The sequence below is a fragment of the Hyperolius riggenbachi genome, chromosome 1 (assembly GCF_040937935.1).
Source record: "Hyperolius riggenbachi isolate aHypRig1 chromosome 1, aHypRig1.pri, whole genome shotgun sequence".
Lineage (NCBI taxonomy): Eukaryota > Metazoa > Chordata > Amphibia > Anura > Hyperoliidae > Hyperolius > Hyperolius riggenbachi.
In genome coordinates, this window is record NC_090646.1 from 215,099,771 (window position 1) to 215,126,844 (window position 27,074).

Genomic DNA, 27,074 nt, shown 5'->3' on the forward strand with positions numbered 1-27,074 from the left:
GGGAAAATGAAAATATATTAGTGTATTATCCTTAACAGCATCAGCACCCCAATATATCTCCACATTGACTTTCCCCATAGTGTTGCAATTTCACATAAGAGACATAACTCATTCAAACTCCCTATATTAATCCATATTGTCTCATTTGTAAAGGGTTGGTGATGTTGTTCATTAGTTGAGGGTGCCCACATTAATTGCAGCCATGGGGGGATGTTTCAGAGCCGGAGGTGCCCGATCAAATAGCAGGCACTGGGATCTTTGACTATACAAGTTTCGGCTACAAATAACGGACTGGGCTACACGAAGATGCTCCTGCACAAGCTGCTCTGGCTTATTGCACAGGCACAGCGCCATACTTGCACAGGTGCAGCATGGCCACATGCATTCATGCAGAGGAGTGTGGTCCTGATCACTAATGTGACAAGCTCTTGCTGGATTACTTTTGGGGATCTGTGTGTGGGGGCTGGGAAAACATGAGAAGCCTCTGCAGGATCCAGAGTCTTCCCTCCTCTTAGGTAAGTATCTGCCTTGGGTTGAGAGTGAAGGTTAGATTCAGGAATTAATGGAGGAAGTTAGCCCTGAGTGTGCAGGTAGCGGTACAGATTGGGTTCAGATAGGGGTAAAGCAGAAAAAAAGGAGGCTAAGGATAAGGATACAGTTAGGCATAGGAGGAGGAGGGTAAAAGTAGGTTACAGGGGAGTATTTGGGGGGTGGGGCTATAAGCCATGCAGAGGAACAGTAAGATGATACTGAGTTTGTTCTACCTAACCGGGAATCCTACACACAATTAAATGGTGCTGAGGTGTGGAGGATCGTGGTCATTTTGTTTGTCATTTTATATTCTATAAAAGAAATCTTATTTATCCCGAAAAGAAAGCTCTATGTTTATCACGGTTCAGATCAAAGAAAGCAGTAAATAAGGCATATTTCCTTTGTACAGCAACCAAAAAAAGCCACACAAAACCACGACATACCCTAAATATGTGAAAGTTGGGGAGATGTAAAACAGATGTTACTACACACAAAAAAAACATGGGAAAAGTGCTTGGAGGCTTGGTGATCTGAATTTAAAAACCATGAAGAGCTATTTAAACTATAGTGGCTTATATAAATATAATCCAGATCTCTTCAAAGATATGACAATGGTCCTTATGCACAAACGTTTCTCAAGAGTTATTCTACTTAGGGAAACACTAGCAATGAAGTCATTATATGTGTATTTCCATTTCCACTGTGATTACATTTTGGCATTAAGGGCAGGTACTAACTAAGTGAGGCAGTTTTTGGTGGCAGTTTTGTTTCTCCTCATTACATGGTTAGAACTGATTGTTCAAATGATAACTGCTTTTCCAATGCCTAAATCTAACAGTCCATCCCACAGGAAACCCACCAGAACCAAAAAGTGTGGATGGAACTTCAGCTCTATCATGAATGAATGCTCCGCCTCAAAGGTGATTGCCAAAATGGCTGGTAAAGAGGCTAATGCACCGGTGGCAAAATTACCTGATTTCAACCAGTACTTGCCTAACAACAACAGTAGGGTTTCTTTCTGCTCATTACCAGCTCATCTGTGTGCTATCAGTTTGCACCAGCTTGAGGTACTTCCTAAGTTAGACATAATGCATTGGGGAAATTGAAAAAGCCATAATAAATCCTGCATTAAAAACATAAAAGACCATACGTAATTCACTTTATCTCCTGAGTTTTCGCCTCGATGATGTTCCATCTACTGCTCAAAATAACTTTTCAGCACTCTGCAACTGAAAAAGTATCATAAAGTAGGTGAAAAAGTACTCTCAAATTTATTTTGAGTATTTTCTTGTTTGCTGGTGGTGTGACAGGCATTTTATTGACAAGGAGTATCACCTTGGAGAATAATCAGGAGAAAGAGTGAATTGCATATGGGTCATTGAGTTCATGTATGAGTTTACATGTATCTGCTAATTTATGCACACAATTAGGCACAAATTTAATATTAAACTTTTCACTTGGGTGTTTGATAACATGAAATCATGAGATAAATATTCAAAATTATACAAAGTGGAAAAAATCAGAACAATGATGGGTGTTATTATGCATAATATGTTGAGATCATATTGTTTTTCAAACCATGATTTCCTGGGTTAATGTAGCAACCTGTGTCACCAATCACATATGGAATAAACAACAAAGCTACAACTTAATTTCCTTTTGTATCCTCAGCTTAAACAAATGTGACAGTGCTGTTTGATCATTAACTTACTTTAATGAAGGCAATTTATAAATCCCAGCGCGGAAAGCCAGAGATGTCACGATGGGTCTTGTATGAGATCCTTCATTTAGTATTCTCAAATAGGGGTGATGATATCAATATTAAAGACAATTTAAAATTCACCCTACATGTCGTATACTGGGTGTCATTAATATGAACAGAAAGCGTAAAGTGCTTTGACTTTAAAAATAAAGAACTATAATATCATGTAATTATTTTCTACCTGACAATTACAAATGTACTGAACAGAAAAAAGCCCAGCAGAGACTATTCTTCCTTCACCAACTGAAGAAGTTCGGTATGGCCTGGAAGCTTTTGAGGAGCTTCTACTCCACAACCATTGAATCTCTCCTCTGTTCATCCATTCTGCTCTTGTATCCTCGTTCTTAATGTGGCCACTAACGATACAATTTGGCAATAGGTCGGTTACAAATGATACTTCGTATAAATGGTCATAAATGATTGTTTGGAACTACTAAAGGACAAAAATCTTCTAACCACTCCAATCAGATTGATGGAATCGAACCACTTCTTCAGTCAGATCTTATAAGGCCATAGGCTCCAGGCCATTTCCATCAGGACCTCTAGACACAGGGACACTTTTCTCCTCTGCTGCAAAAGACCCAGAGCATGTCGCTAGGTGGCAAGCCATGGAGATGTCCATTGAGTGGGAAAGCGTTAGAATACCTTGTTAGACTTTATCTCTGTCCCTGGCTGATCTTTTCCCCCACAACACAAAACAACATTTATTTTTCCCTAGAGTTGGCCTTTAAAGTAGCTCTGAACCAATAAAGGAAAATAGGACATGGGTCCCTATAAAACGCAGCCAGAATGATGCCATTGTCACTCACCTATTCCAGTGTTCTGAGATGTGTAAAAGTCCCAATCAAAACATGCAGAATTCCACACTATAAAAAAACAAAATAAAATCTTTAAAGGGAACCAGAGAGGAACTAAAAAAAAAAAACAGAAAAAGCTTTTATACATACCTGGGGCTTCTTCCAGCCCCATACGCACGGATCACTCCCACGCCGCCGTCCACCACTTCCTGCATCGGCGGTACCGGGTCCCGTCACTTCCGGTGGACACGGCCAATTGTCCGCATGAGCAGGAGCTTCCTCCATACCCTGACGCGTGCGGCTGCTCAGTATGCAGCTGCACGCGTAAGTGTATCCCGGGAGCCCCTGTGATGCAGACAATTGGCCGCATCCTGCCGCCGACTGGGCGAAACTACGGGACCCGGTACCGCCGAATACAGGAAGCGGAGGACGGCGGCGTGGGAGCGATCTGTGCGTATGGGGCTGGAGGAAGCCCCAGGTATGTATAAAACTTTTTTTTCTGGGGCCTCTGGTTCCCTTTAAATGTATTCATGTAAAAGAGGGTAATGTTTAAATTAGGAACATTATAAGATTAAAAAACAGCTAATTGTGTGTAAAATGGATTTGAAGGAAAGAGATGCGGACTGTACAGATATGAGTGCTCAGGTGGAAGATAAAGAGCAGTAACAGGCATGACTGAACCCATTGAACTTCACAGTACAAGAGCAGATTTTCTTTCTTTCTGTTAAGTCTGTAGTCATGGTCCAGTATCCACTTTCTCCTAATACAGGGAGTGCAGAATTATTAGGCAAGTTGTATTTTTGAGGAAATATTTTATTATTGAACAACAACCATGTTCTCAATGAACCCAAAAAACTAATTAATATCAAAGCTGAATATTTTTGAAAGTAGTTTTTAGTTTGTTTTTAGTTTTAGCTATTTTAGGGGGATATCTGTGCATGGGGGTGACTATTACTGTGCATAATTATTAGGCAACTTAACAAAAAACAAATATATACCCATTTCAATTATTTATTTTTACCAGTGAAACCAATATAACATCTCAACATTCACAAATATACATTTCTGACATTCAAAAACAAAACAAAAACAAATCAGTGACCAATATAGCCATCTTTCTTTGCAAGGACACTCAAAAGCCTGCCATCCATGGATTCTGTCAGTGTTTTGATCTGTTCACCATCAACATTGCGTGCAGCAGCAACCACAGCCTCCCAGACACTGTTCAGAGAGGTGTACTGTTTTCCCTCCTTGTAAATCTTACATTTTATGATGGACCACAGGATCTCAATGGGGTTCAGATCTGGTGAACAAGGAGGCCATATCATTAGTTTTTCTTCTTTTATACCCTTTCCTGCCAGCCACGCTGTGGAGTACTTGGACGCGTGTGATGGAGCATTGTCCTGCATGAAAATCATGTTTTTCTTGAAGGATGCAGACTTCTTCCTGTACCACTGCTTGAAGAAGGTGTCTTCCAGAAGCTGGCAGTAGGACTGGGAGTTGAGCTTGACTCCATCCTCAACCCGAAAAGGCACCACAAGCTCATCTTTGATGATACCAGCCCAAACCAGTACTCCACCTCCACCTTGCTGGCGTCTGAATCGGACTGGAGCTCTCTGCCCTTTACCAATACAGCCACGAGCCCATCCATCTGGCCCATCAAGACTCACTCTCATTTCATCAGTCCATAAAATCAGTCTTGGCCCAGTCTTGACGTTTCAGCTTGTGTGTCTTGTTCAGTGGTGGTCGTCTTTCAGCCTCTCTTACCTTGGCCATGTCTCTAAATATTGCACAGCTTGTGCTTTTGGGCACTCCAGTGATGTTGCAGCTCTAAAATATGGCCAAACTGGTGGCAAGTGGCATCTTGGCAGCTGCACGCTTGACTTTTCTCAGTTCATGGGCAGTTATTTTGCGCCTTGGTTTTTCCACACGCTTCTTGCGACCCTGTTGATTATTTTGAATGAAACGCTTGATTGTTCGATGATCACGCTTCAGAAGCTTTTCAATTTTAAGAGTGCTGCAACCCTCTGCAAGATATCTCACTATTTTTGACTTTTCTGAGCCTGTCAAGTCCTTCTTTTGACCCATTTTGCCAAAGGAAAGGAAGTTGCCTAATAATTATTCACACCTGATATAGGGTATTGATTTCATTAGACCACACCCCTTCTCATTACAGAGATGCACATCACCTAATATGCTTAATTGGTAGTAAGCTTTTGAGCCTATACAGCTTGGAGTAAGACAACATGCATAAAGAGGATGATGTGGTCAAAATACTCATTTGCCTAATGATTCTGCACTCCCTGTAGAGCTTATACGTCACTGTATAGGAGTTACATTCACCAATGTTTCTTGTCAGCTATGTAGCATGCACTAAAAGATTGCTATTCCATTCTTTTTTATTAGCTTCTGGATGCCAGTAGTGTTGATGTGGTATAAGAAGTCAGTGTGTGATTCAGATGAATTACCTGCAACTTGTGTGAGATTCTGATATTTGCCACCTGCACACTTTATTAGACCTATAAATTATTATAATTTTTTATTTATATAGCACCAACATCTTCTGTAGCAATGTACAAAAACATACAATAACAGAGCATAGATAAATAAGCAGTTCAACATACTATACAATCAGTACACTAAGTAGATGAAGCCGGCACCATCCGTAGTATTAATGCTCTTCATTGAGTATCCATAGATACAAACTGTCACATCAGGTGCGACGTTTCGGGATGTTTCCCTTTCTCAAGCAAGTGGCAGTCTGAATACATACATTCATTCACAGATATTTATACATACCCACTAGCTCATGAACCAATCAGTGGCCAATAGCTATCTAACCAATCACAGGTCCTATATATACCAGAGGACCTGATGGGGAACTGCAAAGAAGAAAACAGGCCTATGGGAAACAAGTACACTCACCTGTCACGCCCTGGTCGCCATTGCCGGCGTCCACCCACCACACAGGAACACCCACAGCCAGCTGCGGACCACTCCACCCAAGAAGGCGGGCAGAGTATCCGCATTGGAGTACAGGCGGCGCAGACGCCTCGTGACCAGTCGAGCCAATCACGGCTGGCCACTTGCAGACACCGCCGTGGAACACATGGGTCGCATGGAAGTACGCATGATTCAGCTTGGGCCCTCCCTATACACGTCCTTGCCGTCTGTTGCAGTGCTTCCCTGCCTTGCAGTGCTTGTTGCCATGGGGATGCAGCGACGCCGGCGCCTCCGGGCTGACGTGGATGCACGTGGGACGCTATTTACGCATGGCCCTATTGGCTACCATGTCATCATGCGTACTTCCATGCGACCCATGCGTTCCACAGGCGAAGCTCTAACTCTCAACCTTGCAATTCAGAATAGCTCTGTGCCTGAGCTTTCGGGAGGCTTGGGAGCTATAGGGGGAGGATGTGGGGAACAAGAAGGGGGGGGGGGTTGCATGCAGGGGCAATGACAATGAGTACTTCTAGGATACTTCTTATCCTGTCCGGCCGGGCCGAGGCATAGGCTGGAGAGGCTCCAGCCTCAGGGCGCAGTGTAGGAGGGGGCGCACAATTCATTCAGCTGTCATTTCTAATTGTGTTTGAAGCAGAAAGAAATAAGAAAAGGGGATACAAAGCAGTGACTGCAAGCCAGATAACTAGATATTAAGGTGTTGGGGAGGTTGTGGGCCCTGTGGCACCTCTTAGTCTAATAGCAATCTGTGTGTGACGGCTGGGGTGGCAGGGATAGACGGGCGCACTTTGGTGTCTCAGCCTTGGGTGCTGGAGGACCTTGTCCCGCCTCTCTCTGTCCCAGTTCAGGTGTACTTTAAGCTGTTAGTGTTACTAACATCCTCGAGTGGTGGAATGCAGCTCTTGTGTTCAACAACGTAGTAGGTTTTTGGACATGTAGAAGAGAGGACACATTTCCAAAAGTGAACCATTCAGGATTTGGGAAATTACTGTAGTGTAAGTGCTGTCAGAAAAAAAAAAAAGCATTATACACAATACTCAACATTCCAATCTAATTTATAAGATATGCATTTCAAATGCAAAGAATATATTATAGTATATTACTGTATATAATAACTTAGTTTATGAAATGTGTCCTAACACATCTTTAGTGCCCATGGACATTGGAAGCAGTATTGTAACCATCTTAGCTGTACCTACTGAGAAGAAAGTGGGAATTATAATATATTTATGTTTCTAGAAAAAAAAATGAACTATTCGCTAATTTGTTTCCATTATGCTTTCTTTTTTGTATTTATACAATTTGTCTCTGCACTCCAGGAATTGGCCCTACACAAGCGGTTCATTACTTATTTATATACTGGTACCTTTCTAAAAGCAGCACTAGGCCTCACTAGGCAGCAATAAGCAGAACAAGCCTCTCTCAATCTAGATGCAGCGGCCGCAGTCATGCATTTGACGTGTGCATTAAGAGTCTTGTAATGGTTCATGGCACTTCCAATGCTGTGTGGGCGGTGCATGTTTTTATTTGAAACAATCAGATTTTTAGTTGCATACATAAAAAACTCAGACTTTAGACTAAGCTTAGAGGAAACAGTAGTTTTACTAATATAGTGATACAAAGGAATGTTTTAAAGGAGGATTTCAGTATACATTACATTGTTTTCAATGGAGCTACAACTATCAAAATTGATTTAAAGTTATTGATGGACAAGTGTAATGTACAGTATGAACTTTAGATTAATGTGTTTACACATATATTTACCTCACATCGCTACACCTCTTCAGGATGCTTTTACTTGCATCTGTAGTTTCTCAGCACTTAAAGAGGAACTCCTGTGAAATTAATGTAATAAAAAAGTGCTTCATTTTTACAATAATTATGTATAAATGATTTAGTCAGTGTTTGCCCATTGTAAAATCTTTAAAATTCCTGATTCACATTCTGACATTTATCACATGGTGACATTTTACTGCTGGCAGGTGATGTAGCTGCTGCTTGCTGTTTTGGCAGTTGGAAGCAGCTGTAAACAGCTATTTCCCACAATGCAGCAAGGTTCACAGACAGGAAACTGCCAGGAGTACCACAGCCCTCAGAGTTTCTTGTGTGGGGGGGGGAGGTTCACCACAATATCAGTCATACAGCCCCCGCTGGTGGTCTGTTTGGGAAAAGGAATAGATTTCTCATGTAAAAGGGGGTATCAGCTACTGATTGGGATAAAGTTCAATTTTTGGTCGGAGTTTCTCTTTAACCACTTCACCTCCAATGGTCTTCCCCTTAAAAAAACAGAGCAATTTTCACCTGTCAGTGCTCCTTCCATTCATTCACCTATAACTTTATTACTACTTATCTCAAAGAAACAATCTATATCTTGTTTTTGAAAGGTATTTTTTGCTAAGAACAATTTTTTTTAACTGCCTTTAAACAGAAAAATTAAGAAAAAAATGGAAAAAAAAATCATTATTTCTCAGTTTTTGGCCATTATAGTTTTACATTTTTCCTAGTTATTGTAATGTTTAAAATTTTTCCCTAGTACAATGTATGGCGCCAATATTTTATTTGGAAATAAAGGTGCCTTTTTTTCAGTTTTGCATCCATCACTAATTACAAGCCCATAGTTTAAAATGTAACGGTAATATATCTTCTTGACATACATATTAAAAAAGTTCAGTCCCTAAAGGGAGTGCATGGCAGCAAGGGGCGTAGTAGCTACGTCCGTGCGAGAAGATATGGGGAAATGCAGGGACGTAGTTACTTGTCCCGGGGAGGGGAAGTGGTTAATGGTACAATTATTAGTAAACAATCCTATTTTAGATCACATTATTCAGATCGTACAGTTTAAAAACAAAGAAGCTGGTGGGCCCAATCAATCCTGAATGATTACTTTATCAGTCGTTTCCTTAAAGTGGATCCGAAATAAACTTTTACTCATTGCATAATTGTGTTCCTTTCATATAGTTCATAGGGCATTCCTCAAGCCAAATAATTTTTTTTTTTTTTTGCTTTAATACTTTAATTCCCTATAAACTAAACAAGCCTCGCCCACAGCTTTTCACAGTGCCTTGGCAAGGGAGCTCAGTCTGGACAGGAGGAGGAGGAGGTTACTAGCCATTGATTGAGGAGGAGAGGGGACTTAATTTACACACAGGCAAGCTGATAGCATCTCCAGCCTTCAGCCTTTGACAATGTGACAAACAGAACATGGCTGCCCTCGTATCACAAGAATAAATAATCATAAACTTTTGAAGCTGTTTGCTGCTCGATATGCTGTGTAAACTATCTAAACTTTAGATAAGATATATAGACAAGTTACTTGTTATAGTTAGTTTTTCATCTCAGATCCACTTTAAAGAAATGGTTGATCAGCATGGCAGATTTTGTCCACACAGTAGATATGATTGCAACTGGCTTTAATATGATCGCAAGTTGGATTCTTTAACCGCTTCAGCCTGCGGGTTGTTTTCATCTTAAGGATGGCAGCAATGTAGCATCCCTCCCATTCACGACTTATCTCACATAAATGATCTATATCTAGGGTTTTTTTTTTACCACAAATTAGGCTTTTGGGTGGTGATACTTGCTTTCAGTAATTACTTTATTTTCTATGCATTTTATAGGGAATTACAAGAAAAAAATGAAAATATACACAATTTTTCCAATTCCATCCCCTATTGTTTTTAAAATAAACAATGCTACTATAAAGAAAACACACACATTGTATTTGCCCAGTTGACTATCACATTTAATTTTTGTTCCTAGTACAATGTATGGCAACAATATTATTTGGAAGTAAAGGTATATTTTTTCGATTTCTACCCAATCAATAATTATAAGCCATTTATTTGCTAAAATAAAAGTAATATGTCCGCATTACGTTCAAATTAACAAAGCTCAGACCCTATGGTAACTATATATGTATTTTTTTAAACTGTCACTTTTTTAACATTTTTTCTTACTTTAATTTTACTTTTTGGCCACTAGGTGACGCTATAAACTATGCTAGTAGTTACCAGGAAGCTCTTGATTTTTTTTTTTTACTATGATTGAACTTTCATTTTATGAATCAACATGCCTCATGATTCCAGGCATGGAATGCATGAAGATGCATTCACATGGCTCGGGGAACACATGATCCCCTTCAACAATCGATCCCCTGTAAGTGCCGCCGGTAAGGATCGGCGGGAGCGCGTGCAGGCACGAGCACCTGCCACAACAACAGTGGATACGGATATGCATCCAGATAGACTACAGCGACTTATAGTTAAATATTAGATAAATTAACTGATCCCAGTCTCTGCAACTTCTTGAAATGTTGAATTATGAAGTATTTGGTTAATTCAGCTACTTAAATATATAAAGTCTGCCATGATGCTACTACAGTTATTACATAAAAAACTAAATTATCCAGAAATTTGAACCTTTATACTTTTCCGCTGCATTGTTGCAGTTGAATAGGTTAAAAAAAAAAACATGAACCTATTAAATTCAATCTTTTGAGCTTCACTGCAACTCAATCCAAAGGAAAAAAAGCCACAAGGGCAGGAACCACACCCCTGACTGGATCATTGTGTCATCTTCCTACATCGAATGGTAATAACTGTGCAAGCCTTACAAAGAAAAGAAAATATCCAGCCTTTTTTACATGTATTATAGAATTTGAGAAGAACTCCTTATTAAAGGGAACCTGGTGTGAGAGGGATATGGAGGCTGCTATATTCATTTCCTTGTAAACAATGCCAGTTGCCTGGCAGCCCTGTTGATCTTTTGGCATACGTAATGTCTGAGTCAAAACCCTGGAACAAGCATATGGCTAATCTAGTTAAACCTGAGTCAGCTGTGTCATAGTACCTGATCTGCTGCATACTTGTTCAGGGTCTGAGCCTAAAAGTATTGTTAATAATAATAATAATAATAACAATATGAATTATATGAAATTTACCATCCAATGTCATCTATGTTGATTAGGAAGGAAGGATATTAGATACATTTATGATCAAAAGAGAATACCCTAAATTAACTATGAATATATTTTACAGTTTGTGGCACATCCCAACTGCCAGCAACAACTCTTGACCATCTGGTATGAAAATCTCTCAGGATTACGAGAACAGATCATCCCCATCAAGTGTTTCGTTGTGCTGGTTGTCGCTTTGGGCCTCCCATTTCTTGCTGTTGGATACTGGATTGCACCATGCAGCCGGGTAATATAATATTAATATTATATTGATAATTTTTTAAATGTGAAATAAGACTTTTTATGCACTGTGATTTTTTTTACATAAAGTACAGTACTGCCAGTTCATAGAACATTGTAGAGAGGTGAAATGCTGGGAGGTCTGTGCGATCCATTCTGTTTTTAGATTGCTGTACCCTCTTTCTGAATTTACCATAAACTCAAAAAGAGTATTCAATCATAACTTTGCAAGCGAATATTGAAAATGATTTATTTTGATGCATTAGCATAGCATGCTCACGTTACCTGGGTAACGTGAGTCATACTAATTGCTGCCAGGTCGCTGGGTGTAATGGTAAAATTGCCATGTGCTCCCTGTGCACTGCAATGTTACTGTTCATTTGTACATATGTCTTTAAATGTGTTTGCTAATTTTCTTATTTATGTTTATGGTCTATTTCTGCTTTAAGACAATTCAATGTAAAGTAAACGCAGCAACTTTGGCCTCAATTCACTAAGCAGTTTAGACTAGTCTACTGATGGCTTGGTCAGTTGCATCAAAGATGAATTCACTATTACCAAATGTGTTAGACCTGTTTTTAGACCTGGTCTAAACCATTTGGTAAATAGGTGGGTTAAGCAGAGAAAATTATCAAAAGATGTAATTCACAAACGAGTAGCTGTGACTGACATCCTTCTCCTCTGATGAGCTCTCCTCTGCATACAATCAAACTCCTGCATAATTAATTCAAAAGGTTCCATCCTCACGTCTAAAATACCTCACAGAATTACTTTACCAACAGAAATCAGCTGGTCTAATCTCTGCCAGAAAAAGTGGGCATGGTTACTCCTTGTTTGCCTTTGTGAATTGTGTAATTACTGAATGTTAGACCAGGTCTAAAAACAGGTTTAAAACATTACACTAAACCATCAGTAGACTAAAAAGCATCTGTAAACTAGTCTAAACTGCTTAGTGAATTGAGCCCAATATGTGGGGTGTGGGTCTTACTGTACCAACCAGGAATCTCACAGGCAGTAATTTAAAGCAAAAGCAATGTTTTAAGATGTGCTGTTCAAGCACAAGGAAAAAGAAAACGTAGTGGACCAAATGCAGTGCTTTAAAGGGACCCTTAAGCCAGAAAAAAAATGAGTTGTACTCACCTGGGGCTTCTACCAGCCCCCTGCAGCAGTCCTGTGCCCTCGCAGCCACTCACTAATCCTCTCGTCCCCCGCTGCCAGCTAGTTTCGTTTTTGCCGACAGTTGCGCAGTTGCGGCCCGCAATAGCGCTAATTGCAGTCGGGAATGCGGAAAAAGCTACGCGTGGCCAGTCCTGACGGGCCTGTCGGCAAAAACGAAACTAGCTGGCAGCGGGGGACCAGAGAATTAGTGAGTGGCTGCGAGGGCACAGGACTGCTGCAGGGGGCTGGTAGAAGCCCCAGGTAAGTAAAACTCTTTTTTTTTCCTGACTTAAGGTTCACTTTAAGTCCCTCTTAAATTTATATTCAAATGAACTATGTTTACCTGCCCTGTCAGGTACAAGTGAGAAACTCGGTTTATACTAAAATTGGATTATATTGGAGTATATGTGATACATAGAAACAAAAACAAAAAAAATAAAGTCAGAATGTCTTTCATCTACCCATGCACTGGCAAAAATCCAAACAAACTTCAGAACATGGCCCTTGTTTCTTCTAGAGCCAAAACTTGGTATAAAATTAGATTTCAAGAACTTTTTTTTAGAAATGGTTCGACATGTCTTGGGGTTTTCCCATGGCTCAGAACTGAGATAATGGGAATTTGTTAATTTACTACAGAGAAGGTGACCTTTCACACTGCAGTGTACAGCTGTTGTATAAGGCTTGGCTAGAGTCCAGTGCTGTTATATTTCCTTATTAAATGTAATATTTGGTAAAGGTCAGTAGCTGAGAAATGCTAGGATCCTTCATCTACACCCTTATATACACACTTTTTGTCCTTTAGTAAAATTGTTACTTCTTAGTTAAATGGACAAAAGGAAATTGACAGTATTGTGAAAAGACCAACATCCTTGGATGACGAAGTGGTAGAAAGATCAGAAAAAAATGAGAGCAGTCCCAATGGGGCTTATATTGGAAACATCATCAAAATAGGTAAGCACAGATAGTGCACTGCATTTTTGATGGTACTTACATCGTTTACATAGTGCATGTTACTGTGAGGCATAGTGGATCCACTACCTTATATCAGTTCCTATGCCCCAATCTCCACCGCAGCCTTCACCCTATGTGGCTTGTCCCCGGTCAGCCTCTGGAGACAAGTTGCGTCTACCCAGCTCATGGTTACACACAGGCCTTACTGCACAAGGTATGGAAACTGATGGCCCTAAGCCAGTGGTACCACCAAGACATACTAAGCAGAGATACAGGCAATCATAGTCAAACAGTCCAGGTTCATGCAGAGTAATCATATGGCAGTCAATAAGAGGGGTAAACAACATCGTAGTCAGCTAGACAGAGGTGACACACGCACACATACAATACCAGGTTCAAGGAATGAAACAGAAGAGTGGTAAAACTAGCAAAGGTTGGTTTAGGCAGCAATCAGAAAGATAGTCGGGTAACAAGCAAGTTTCAGGCAAGGTAACGGAGGAGATACAAAGGTCCACCCAGCAGCTAGCTCTAGTGACTAAACTCTATCACAGGCAACAACTGTGCCAGCCAGGCTTAATTACTGAAAGCAGCCAATATGTAAGCCCCCACTCAGTCAGCCAGCCAATGGAACGCACAGCCTGTCTTTCATGATTGACACTGCACTAGTCAATCACTTCCTGGTTCAGAGACGGCACCATAGAGAATACACCGGGCATCTAACTTTCCTACATCGACTAGCAATGAGAGAGGAAGTCTGTGCACGAGAGCCAGCGGGACTTACTGAGACACCATCTGCACACAGGGAGCCACGCATTTGTCTGTGGTGACTCCTGGAGGTCACTGCCACATCACTGGAACCAGACTGAGGTGAGGTTGTGGCAGTTACACGATTAGCGCTACCTACATTATCCAGATAATGCATGTGCCAATTGGGTAACGCGGGTTGCATTAATTGTGTTATACATGCAATGTAAATAATGTAAGCACCAGTAAAATTGGTATGCACTGCCTGCGCTTGGTGAGTTCATCAATGTTTCCTAAATATGCCCAAATGCTGGCTATACATAAATATAGGACGACCACTGACCACTGGTTACGGTCAAATTGAGAAACCTCTGCACGACTAAGGTTTTCTCTGAACTATACTGATAATTATTCCCCAAATGACCAGACAGAATGTTGTTTGTTTCACAACATACAGCTGTAGGTATCTGCTCAGGGCATGGACATGCTTAGCTCAGCTGTCATGCATGAATGTTTTGAACATGACCATCACACTGAACTGAATTGTATTTTCGGGTTGTTGTTAGTATTGCAATAATTATCTACAGTAAGCATTCAAATTTACATTTGTGTTATTTCCATTTATTATTTCATAAACCTCATCCATATTACATAACATAATGGGCATGATAAGTGACAAAGGCCCAGATGCCCTCTTAGGAATTACTGTATATCCTAGAGATGGTCATTCAAATGCTAAGGGCTTGTTTCCACTGTTGCGACGCGATTTCGCCGGCATTCCGACGCTTGTAAAAACGCATGCGGATGCGTTTCCGCATGCGTTTTTACCCGCGATTTTGCGTGCGATTTCGCATGGCAGGGTGCCATGCGAAATTAACCATGACACTGCCAGGGCAAAATAAAATTGAAAAAGGTGCGAAATCGCACGCGAAATCGCGGGTAAAAACGCATGTAACAAACGCATGCGTTTTTACTATTAAATACATTAGCGGCGATTCGCATGCATTCCACTTGCAGGCGAATTCGTTGGCTCTTTTGTGCGTTTTTTTACCGCTGAAAAAACGCACCTCAACAACGCTACAGTGGAAACAGGCCCATCCACTTGCATTACATGTGCGAATCTGCATGCGTTGGACGCATGCAGATTCGCGATAGTGGAAACGAGCCCTCATTGTGATGATTCAGGAGAGTGAGAAAGCGCACAGCAGCAGACATACAGAGATGGGGTTTTTTTGGTGCGCACATTACTCACAGAAGTGTGTATGTATGTGTACGCTGCCAGTGAGCAGTAAGTTGGGTGCAGGCTGAGCTGAATGACGGCTCACCATGCTGCTGCTCAAATTCCCAGAGGCGTTCAATACTAATACTATATAGCAGAGGGAGAAGTAATTTGGGGTCTGGCAAAGCAGGACTCTAGATGAACAAGAAGTCACAGCAGTCGCAGTAACATGCTTAAAGGGACCCTGAACAGACAAGCAAAACGGAAATCTGAACTTACTTGGGGCTTCCTCCAGCCCCCCATGAGGTCCTTCTGTGTCCTCTGGGTCCTCTCCGTGGTCCCACTGGCGGAAGTTGAGAACTGCACTTGCAGAATGCTCACGGCGATGGGCATGTAATTGAGCCAGGTGCGTGGACGTGCATGAGCAATGCCAGTGTGACCACAGAGGGGACCCAGAGGACACCGAGGGACCTCGCGGGCTACAGGGGATGCAGGAAGCCAATTGTAAGCTCAGATTTCCATTTTGCTTGTCTGTTCAGGGCCCCTGAAAAGTCCACCTGTGCCTTGCCTGAACACGAGTCCCGAATGCTCCCTGCTCTCCAAGGCAGGGTAAGTGGCCTCAACACAGGACCCCAAAGTGCTTTCACCTCCATGCTCTCAGCAACTCTCTTGATAAAACAGAATAGACAACCTTTGAACTACATCCACTCTTCTTTATAATTAGACAACCACTTGAATAAACAAGCAGCTAACCACCTTTTAACACTCTCCGCTATGCTTAATAACCAAGCAATCATTTTATTCACTCTATGGGGAGAGATAAACATGTAGCTAAACATTCCTAATCACTCCCCACTCTTCTAGCCTGGTAGGCAAATTGGCATGTTGTCAGGAGCAGCACAGGCAGTAATCAGATGACCATGATGCTTATGTATGTACAGTAGGTGCACTATATGCAGTTGAGTAAGGAGATGCAGGTCAGGTACAGAGGTGTCCAAAAATTCAGCAACTCAGAGGCTTAACCACTGAATATCCCACCAAAGGCTTGAGTGAATCAGGAACCCTATGGGCTTGTTCACATAAGGGGCGTTTTTTGTTTTTTTTCAGAGCTGGCAATTTTAAAAACCACCATATTAAATGTGCTTGTGCAATTATAGCTTATGTGAGTGTTCTCACATACAGTAAGTGATGAGCTTTCTATTCAATCGCAAACGTGGCTCCTGCACCAATTTCATTTTTGTTTGAATATAAAGGATAGGGAATTCGCTAAGCACTAGAAAAAGTGCTTTGAAAAGCATTTCATGAGCGCTTTTAATGAATAAATACATTGTATTTATTCATTTCAGAGGCGAAGCGTTCACTTCCTGACTGACGTCAGGAAGTGGAAAAAATATGTTACACAAAAGCGCTTAGAAGCGAACTTCGCTCTGAAAATGCTTAGAAAAGCGCTTTCAGAATCGCTCTATAAATCGATCAAGCTTGCGATTGTGCTGGCGAGTTTATAATGGAATCAAGGTTTTATAAAGGAAGCCTGCAAGTGGTGAATAATAAATCCCCAGGCAAATGAGAAACAGGTGCTGGTGAGTTCACCGCAATTCTGAGCTTCTGATACCACCTTCAGCTTGAAATGGTAAATTGCCAGTTAAAGTCAGCTGCTGGTAGGCACTGGGAGTTCATACGTGTCAGGCATGTACTGCCACCAGCAGGTGAAACTAGATATTGCATCATTCCTGACATCCTATTATCTGCTTTTCTGATTAGGGCCCATATGCAATAAACTTTTTCTCCTGAGTTATCTCCTAGGAGATCATTTTCATTTTCTCCTTAAAATAAGAAGCATTTTACAAATGAAAAAAAATACCTAAAATTTGGTGAAAATGTACTATCAAAATTATTTGAAGTATTTTCTTGCTTACAGGTGGTTTAAAATGCATTTAAAGGGAACCTAAACTGAGAAGGATATGGATTTTTCCTTTTAAAATAATACCAGTTGCCTGACTCGCCTGCTGATCCTGTGTTTCTAATACTTTTAGCCACAGCCCCTCAACAAGCATGCAGATCAGGTGCTCTGACTTAAGTCAGACTGGATTAGCTGCATGCTTGTTTCAGGTGTATGATTCAGCCACTACTGCAGCCAAAGAGATCAGCAGGACTGCCAGGCAACTGGTATTGTTTAAAAGGAAACATCCATATTCCTCTCAGTTTAGGTTCCCTTTAATGACAACATGTAAAAATATCACCTAGGAGAAAACTCAGGAGAAAAAGTGAATTGCAATTGGGCCCAGGTTTCTTCTGATGACATTGTACATTACTGTCAAAATAGCAGACAAAGCAGTTAAAGCAGACCTGAACTCAGAACTTTCTCTCTGCTCTAAAAGATAAGAAACAGTATAATAACATTTAAAGAAAAACATTTTTGTTACACCTTACAGAATTCTTGCATTAAATGTGCAGTGTGTCTGCTTCCTGCTTTCATGGAAGCTGACAAAGGGTTAATATCCTGTATTTACCTATTAGCTGGTCTGCCGAGGACTGCCAAATTTCTGTGCTGACACAGCTGAGAGATCAAATTACACTCATGGTTACTTGAAGATGAGAGGGAATTAGACTGTCTCTTCTCTCTAAAAACACACAGGGTGCATTTCTCCCTGATTTCCTTTGTGTCCTGTGCAAGAGTTCAGGTCCACTTTAAGGCAATTCAGAGACTGTCAGACTTCATAGTAAAAATTCCAGCTTGCAAGTAGATTTCATGCAAATTGTATGCAGCTTAGAATTTAGCCAAATGCATGTCCTGTTGATTTGCATTAATTGTGCATTCATTTTGCATGCAAGGCAGAATTATCAGCAAGGCCAGATTGATCCTTTTTGCCCCTAGGCCAAGTATGTTGTGGCTCCCCTTTCTTGTGCAGCAACGCCCCTCCCATTCCATGTGCTGCCCCCTCTTCTATGTGTATCATCCAGGAACAGCAGCCCCTTTGTTCCATAATCAGCTCCCTTGAGCATCAGTTTCTCTTTTTCATGTGCTGCTCCCCATTTTCAGCCCCTCTTTCATATGTAGCAGCCCCTCTTTCATATGTAGCAGCCCCTCTTTCATGTTCAGGTGTCCCCTTAGGCTGCAGCCGCCCAAGGCCCGGGCCTGTGTGGCCTTTCCAGTAATCTGGTCCTGATTATCGGTATAAACATCTTATTTACCATCTCTAACAGCATCCTATTTCTGCTGCTCCTTACATTAGCTATAAAATAATATTTCAGGATATAATAAAAAAAAACCTTCAAGAAACATCCCTGATCACATTTACTTTGATATTACTTTTCTAACCTTATAGTAGCAGTTGTTTGGATTTTGACAGCTGAAGATAAGGCAGTTGTCTTTTGGTTTATTGTTATGGAATAATTCATATAAATTGGATATTCAAGTGGACCAGTGGGAGCTGTTGTAAAAAAAAAAAAAAAAGATGCCCTTTTTTAAAAAGGTATTTGAAATATTATGATGCTGAAATATTTCTGTTAAATGACGGCGAGTTAAAAGAGGAAAAGGTCTTAATGAATATGCAATAGTCAGAAGCTGAGAAGTTCACCATGTAAATACATTATTGTCAAAGACTGGAAGGAGTCCTACGTTTCTTGTAAAAGGATGCTTATACTGACAACTGCAGCATGTATATCTCTCTTTATACAGAAATCATCCTGCTACTGGTACCACCACTGCCACTCTTTTAATAAGGTTTAAGCACTGCTTCCACACTCACAATGTGCCCGGGGTTACACAATGCGTGGGGGAGACATGGGAAGCCTGGAAAGCTGAGGCTGCTGCACAGATTTCCAATAGATTTCATGCTAAAATCATTTGGAAATCTGTGTGCCGTACACTGGCAGTATTAGATCCCTCTAATCAGATTCGATCAGAGTAGGAGCTGATGGTCGAAATTGGTGTCCAGCTGTCAGTGTGTGGGCACCTTAAAAAGTGTACCTAAGGTGAGCCTAAAGAAAAGTTTTATACATACCTGGGGCTTCCTCCAGCCCCATCAGGCTGATCAGTCCTTTGCCGTCCTTCGCCATGACTTGGATCCTCCGCTATGGTTTCCTGTAATTTCTCAAGTGGGCATATATCGATGCAGGTGCATTCAGGCCGCCTGAGCACTCTGCACCTGCACAGTAGTACTGCATAGGCGCAGCACTCTCCCGGCAATGGGAGCACAATGGGGCCGAGCCTGCGCAGTATGCCCTGACTTAAGAAATTACGGGGACCCGTAGAAGAGGATCCAGGCGGCATGGGAAGATGGGGAGGGACCGGTCAGCCTGAAGGGGGATGGAGAAAGCCCCAGTTATTTATAAAATGTTTATTTTTGCTCATCTCAGGTTCAATTTAAGTTGCTAACCATCAGGATTCATAAAACAAATTTGTGGATCCCATTTAAGATACTTTTCAGGGGGGGCTGTGCACCCTACACAAGGTACAATTCTGGTCCCACAACCCTTGGTCCAATACTGCAGTACTCCCCTGGTAGCAGCTCTGCTATGCTTCACAAGAATAATTCTTGCAGACTCCCATAGTGGTCGTTATTGTGTGGTGTATCATTAGATGCTTCAGTTTTGCTATCGTTGTCTTTGCTAACTAGCTACCAGCTATTTTTCCCCCTGACTAGAGAGGTGAGATGTTTTTGCCTGCTACATAAAATTGAATCTATTTGAATAAAAGAGTGATTGTAAATGGTGGGTTGATTTTTCTATAGAGGCAATAGTATAAATGTTATTCTGTTTTCTTTTCAGCTTGGCAAGGCACTCCGCAGCCCCTTCATGAAGTTTGTGGCACATGCTGCATCATTTATTATTTTCCTGTGCCTGCTCGTGTTTAATGCATCTGACAGATTCGAAGGCATTAAGACTCTACCAAACATTACTGTCATTGAATACCCAAAGCAGATCTTCAGGGTGAAGACCACAAGATTCACATGGACAGAAATGCTCATCATGGTCTGGGTTCTAGGTAGGTTTTGTTCCTGATTAAAAAAAAATTGTGTTTTGTGCATTCACATTATCTTCTGTTATGAAAATCAATTTTAGAAGCTTTGATCAATGGTGTATCTAAGCTATGGTAGGTATGGCACATGCCTTGGTTGCCATACCTGCCATACTACCAGGGGCACAGCTATCCCGCTGCTGACTGGATGGAAGAGGGCCAAGGAACAGGAGACATCCATTCCTGTGACACTGAAGATAGAATACTGCTCCAAGGCATCCAGTCCTGGAATTGCTGAAGAGATTGGTGATGCTTGAGCTTCCTGTTCTGCCATAACTGCCAGTTAGTAGGGTCTGCCATAAGGGTCCTGGGGTCTGTCACTGTGGAACTGTCATGGCGGGTTGTGTGTTACTGGTGAATATTGTAGGGGTTGTCAGTTATTGGGGTCTGTCATGGGGGCTGTAAGTTATTGGGGTCTGTCATGAGGGCAGTCTGCTACTGAGGTCTTACATGGGGCCTGTTGTCTATAGACTATAGGTACATTCTATCATAGAGGTCTGTATAGTACTGGGGTTTTTCATGGGATCAGTCAGTTACTGGGGTCTGTCATGGTAGCTGTCTGTTACTGGAGCCTGTCATGTGGGTTTGTTAATGTGGCCTGTTATGGGGTTGTCTGTTACTGGGATCTGTCATGGGGGTTGTATGATAATGGAGCCTATCAAATGGGTTATCTGTTACTGGCATCTGTCATTGGGTGCTGTATTTTCCTGGGGCTTGTTATCTATCACTAAAATCTGTCAGGGTCTATATGGCAGTGGGTCTGTCATGGGTATATCATGTATTACTGTAGTTTGAATGTTATTTTTTCCCCTACTAGGATAAATTGTGTTACTGGGAGACTTGCCTGTCTATTTTTGTGATTTTGCGGACATGCTATCTATTTGTTATCTCTGGGTCATGTCTGTCTAATTGTTATTTGGGTGACATCCTGTATATGCCTATTTTTATTTTTTTTTTTCCGTTTGGGGGATGCACCTTGATATTTGGAGGACATGCTGTTGCGTAAATTTTTTTTTTGAGGAACAGGCAGCCTTAGTATATTATCTGGTAAACATGAACTGTTAATATGTCACTGTATGACTGACCTTTACCATACTTCAGAACAAATTCACTAAATGACGGTGAAATTGTTGTGCCCTGGCAGTGCATGGCAATTTTACCAGTACTTACGCAAGTTATGTAGCGTGTCGTGCATATAGCGCAACCCGTGTTATGTACACAAAACGTGCATGTTGCTAGTATAATGTGCATATCGTGCTACCCTTGATATAGCACTGGCATTGAAGCACTCCCATGAAAAAGAATTTCTAGCCGGTTCAATCCATTTCCTCTTCTGTGTTACAGGGATTAGTTGGATCTGTTAACTATACTGTATATAGGCTATTGCTTTGAACATAGCTACGTGTTTTTCTGCTGTTATGTTGTTACACATTGATACCATACCATCCATATGACCGTGTATTGTATGTTTACCTTGCATCCCATGCCAGTGTCTATGCTAAACACTTCATTTTTTCTCTTTTTGAAAGTTCTCACATTTGTAATACAAGTACTTTTTTGAATACAAATGTATTGAATCTATTTTGCACTACTCCCAAGGTTATTTGTTGCTATAATGCTGGTTGTCATTTTTGGGGTGTGCAGACCCTAATGTATATAGCTAGCCAGTTCATACTACCATAAAAACATTCCCCATATCGGAACAAATCGTCAGGCATATGAACGGATCCTATGAAGACAATAGGATTTGGTCACATCCGTCCGTTTGGTACAGATCCGTTCATTCAGTTCTATTGGGTGGGGCTGTAGGCTCTGCGGTACGCAATATTTCCGGAGCACTGAAACTAAACAGAGGCTGATGGATATAATTAAAAACAGTATAAAAATGTATTCACAGAACAGTCTGGCTATAAAAATGGAAATCTGACAGGCTACTTCCTGTTGACTCTGGTATTTAAGGATGTTATTTCACATTCCCATTTTTATTTTACAAGACTTAAAGAGACACTGAAGCGAAAAAAAAATGATGATATTATGATTTGTATGTGTAGTACAGCTAAGAAAAAAAACATTAAGATCAGATACATCAGTCTAATTGTTTCCAGTGCAGGAGGAGTTGAGAAACTCCAGTTGTTATCTCTATGCAAAAAAGCTATTAAGCTCTCCGACCAACTTGGTCGTGGAGAGGGCTGTTATCTGACTTTTATTATCTGAACTGTAATTGAACTGTTTACTTTTCCTCTAGCAGAGAAGAGTTTATTACTTCACAGACTGCTCTGAAAGACTCATTTTGAATGCTGAGTGTTGTGTAATCTGGACATATTATAGAGTGATGCAATGTTAGAAAAAACACTATATACCTGAAAATAAAAATATGAGAATATTTTCTTTGCTGCTAATCTTCTAATAATTATTCATAGTACACAACCAATTCATTATATCATATATTTTTTTTCGCTTCAGTGTCTCTTTAAGCTTTTATCCATAGTCTATTTTTAGGAAGTAGGAGAGAAAAGACAGCCAACACTGCAAGTGCATATGGATCCGTCAGTCAGCTGAAAGCAAGCTGGTATGTGTTGTGGAAAGGCAGTGTGCACTTGGGACACTGTAAGAATGCAATAGTTATGGTAGACAGGATGGGTTTCAGGCTGGTTTCACACTGCGTATTTGCGGTAGCGGTGCAGTGCAGTGCACCGCCAAAAACAGGTCTTCGAGAATTACATTAGTACGCGGTAATCCCCATCTGGCAGCAGGCAATACAGGAAGCGACGCTCTCTATCGCTCACTGCCTGTGGCTGAATCGATGAAGTGCGCAGAAGTGTATTGCTAAAATACGCTTTTGCGCATGCACGAGGTGTAAAACTTGCGTCTGTCATTTTAAAAAAACATATGTTGCCATAGACTTTTATGACTTACGGTCCGCCGCATGTTGTCGCAGGTCACCACAGGAGCCGCACGGTAATGTAGGTATGCTCTTGCGTTAGCTTAGGGACTTCCAGCACACCGCGCTGGGTGTAGTGTTATATGCCCCATAGACTTTTATTGCCCTGGAGTTAGGCTGCGGTAAAATGCCGAACCGCACCACGCCAGTGTGAAAGGGCCCTCATGCACTGCTGCAATTATGTTTTCAAATTCTTAGTTTTCCAAAAGTTCATGCATGTGAGTTATCATCAAACAAATGTATAACAAACCTGACTAGCTAAGTTTACTAAGTCTATTTTGTAGCATCCATTACTGTCCATTCAAAATCTGGACAGAAAATGGATGAAAAACTGATGGCAACAGAACAAACTGATACGGTTGGAGAAAAGCTCAGTTTTTACAGGATCAGCTTTTTTATTTTTTTATCAAGTACATTTAAAAAAAAAAAACCACAATGACATAGTGCAGAGCATGTTTTTTTTCATTTTACTGCTTTTCAACATTTTCGTGGGCTACAGCTATTTATAAAGCAGCGAAGATAACATATTGTGGGCAAGTCAATGGGCATGCAATGCTTTCTTGTGCTAAGTAACCCAACTTTGTTGCTATTTTTTTCATTGAATAGCCATATTAATGCTTTAGAATGGCATTTTTGCTAAATTTTGTTTACACCACCAAACATAGTGAAATACCACTGGTTATGGACCGCAAAAATGGGTTAAGATATACAGATGCAGTTATTATTGCCACTTTTTTTTTTACACAGACCCTTAATCCTGCAGATTTACTGTCGGATTGATTATTTCCAACATGTCCAATCTGATATATGATCGATTCCTGATCGTTTTCCCAATCGATTTCTGACTGTTTTCCATTCTCTCCTATTGGAAATCGATTGGAAATCAGATCGGACATGTTGGAAATTATCGATCTGACAGTAAATCTGCCAGAAAATCTCATAGTGTGTACCCAGCATAAAAGTTCATGGAGTTGTCAGCATTTTACAGTTTTTATATTAGCGACAGGTTTACTAAGTCCAAGCTGTATGTATACCAATTCATTTAGATTCCAAGAAGCTTGTGGACGGTCTTCCAGGCTAAACAACTTGCTATATCTATCTCTCTGTGAGATAATGACAATATCACAGCATCAGGGTTACCTGTCCTGGCTATTTCAAAAGTGCCGGTACAGTGTCCCTAAAACACCAGAAGCAAGGAAGATTACGGCCCATTTTCACTAGACGCGTTGCTATGCGGAAACTGTTCCGCATTGCAATGCGAGGAAACTGCAACCAATTTACGTTAATGGAGTAGTTTCCATTAATGCAAATTTACCTACGCAATCTGGCGCGATGCGACGCAGGGGAAATTATGGATAGCATGCTGCAGTTTTCCGCAGCATGCATCCGAATCCCCATAGCCACCGACGGGAAGTTGTATGATGTCGCATCCAGTTGTACGAATGGCTACCGGAAGTACCTGCAGGGGAACGCTAGTGGAAAAAGGCCCTTCAGGGGTACATCATCAAACATTACAGCTACAGTACATCTGGACAGAAAAAGTAAACCCATCTATGCCTATCAATGTTTAGTTTTCAGATCTGACTGGAGAATATCTTTAGCCTCTATTACTGAGGTCTGGCTTTGTTACAATGTAGACAGTGTCTGGAGTAGTCTAAAGGCCCTGTCAGAACAAAAAGACAAAAAATACAGAGTACACAGGAGCCCCGTATAGTGTAATATTTATCTGCACCAGATGTATACATTAAGATACAGTACATTAAGATGTACTCACAAGTGTGGGTTGCAATCCAGTAACCACTATATCGAACAGGAGAGGAAAACCCGTCCTCCCTCGGGTCTTCTGTGATGGGTCGCTCTCCAAGAAAAATCACCACCAAAGGAACTAAGAACTTATTCCCCTCAGGGGTTGGGGGATGAGAAAAATATGGAGATGGGGGTGGCACCCCAATAATAGTGGTATTCATTCAGACAAGGGGAGGGATGGTTGTAACTTTATGCACCTGTACAACTGTAGTAGCTCAAAGTTACAATGAAGCACAATTATTAGAGGTGAAATATAGCGAGTAAGGCAAAAACGGCATTAAAAATGTGGGCACCACCATAGGCCATAATGTGAATTCCGGCTATTGTGGCACAATAACTGGAAGCCAAAATACATCTTTCCCCAGTGTCAATGGCGACCTGGAGGGGGAATAGTAATTAACGCTGCCAAGACTTTTGAAGGTGCAAGGTGAGCCATTTTTCGGCTTTACACTGCACCCAAATTTCCTAGTACCTTAATTACAGTACGTGTATGTGATGGGGTAACTGTTGCCCTGATAAGTCTCTGATGGTTGTTCACTTCATTGTCTTATTGGGTCATTGTACAGCAGTCCCTAAATAGTCTGTCCACAGACACTACAGGTACGTATTATGTTTACCCCTGTTAATTGCAAATAAGGTACAAAATATCTTTATGAAATCTTCACACGCATAATATATCTAGGCTTCTTCATGATGGAAACCCCATTATATTAAAAGAACCATTTATGGACTGAAGGCAGTTTAGAAACTATAGTGTTTTCCACTATTATTAGCCTTAGGCTTACTTTCACTGTTGTGCAATACCTCAAGGCAATCAGATGTCATGTCATCTTCCATCTAGTTATTGTGCTTACTTCTCTTTCTAAATTCATGCTTAAGCCATTGGGTTTATTGTATATCTGTCTGTTTATCTAAAAAGAAGCTGTTATGTTGAATTCTAGCTGCATTGCTTGTGTCGCTGTGAAGTTTGTTTGAGGCAGGTATTCTGCTGCTTTAGAATGGTTCACACCTTTAAGATTCTAACGTTTTATGCATACGCTTGTTTTTCGCAACCTTTTTATCAATGCACAAGGTGACCGTCATCACTGTGAGTCACTTCTGAGAGATTTATAACCCTCTGGCAGACACTGTTCTTGCCAAATACTGTATGTTAATATGATGTTGCATGCAGGAGAATGCTTATATGTACTACTACAGACACAGCCTTGTTTTTCTTCATCTACAGGTATGATGTGGTCTGAGTGTAAAGAGCTGTGGATTGAAGGCCCCAGGGAATATGTACTTCAGCTGTGGAATGTTCTTGATTTTGGGATGCTCTCCATTTTTATAGCAGCCTTCACAGCCAGGCTCCTAGCTTTCATGCAAGCCACCAAAGCCCAACAGTATGTGGACCAAAATATTCAAGAAAGTGACCTTTCCTTGGTCACACTTCCTCCTGAAGTGGAATATTTTACCTACGGTAAGTCCACAGGGACATATATATGGATGACATTGATAATATATTCACAATCTACAACCTTTAGACTGAGATGTAAATGGGAGGCACATTCCATTGCAAATACTGTATATTCAGACAAAAAGATACATCCTTACAATTTTTCCACTTATGCAGCCAATCACATTCCAGCTTTGGAAAGGCCCTAGAACTTCTTCTGGTATTTTACTGCTATCTGTGTCCCAGGACTTCCTTCACTTTCTACCCTTGAAAGAATTAGAAATAAGGGACTAAATACACCAGGAACAATCACAAATATTCTTTTTTATCATATATTTCCACAATGGGAATCCCTTTTAATAATGTCTCTCAAGACCCTAGGACCACTGGGGTTCATATTAAACCTCTGGATCTCCCAGAGAAAGGAAGGGGCATATTTAATATGGAGCAGTAAAACTGCAGTGTGCAGGGAGAACCTGGCAACCTGGCAGTGTGTGTTGCACATTTAGTGCGACCCACGTCACCTAGGTAACACAAGTACGTTGGATGACAGAA

The 27,074-nt window shown here is 41.0% G+C and overlaps 1 protein-coding gene across 3 annotated transcripts in view; it reads left to right on the forward strand.

Moving 5' to 3' along the window:
- TRPC3 (transient receptor potential cation channel subfamily C member 3) overlaps window positions 1–27,074 on the forward strand; it is a 277,797-nt gene that overhangs the window by 185,163 nt on the left and 65,560 nt on the right. For all 3 annotated transcript variants that reach the window (XM_068280305.1, XM_068280297.1, XM_068280310.1), the window contains exons 4-6: window positions 11,088–11,252; window positions 20,088–20,304; window positions 26,310–26,543. In XM_068280305.1, the coding sequence (XP_068136406.1) occupies window positions 11,088–11,252; window positions 20,088–20,304; window positions 26,310–26,543 (616 nt within the window). The remainder of the gene's footprint in view (window positions 1–11,087; window positions 11,253–20,087; window positions 20,305–26,309; window positions 26,544–27,074) is intronic.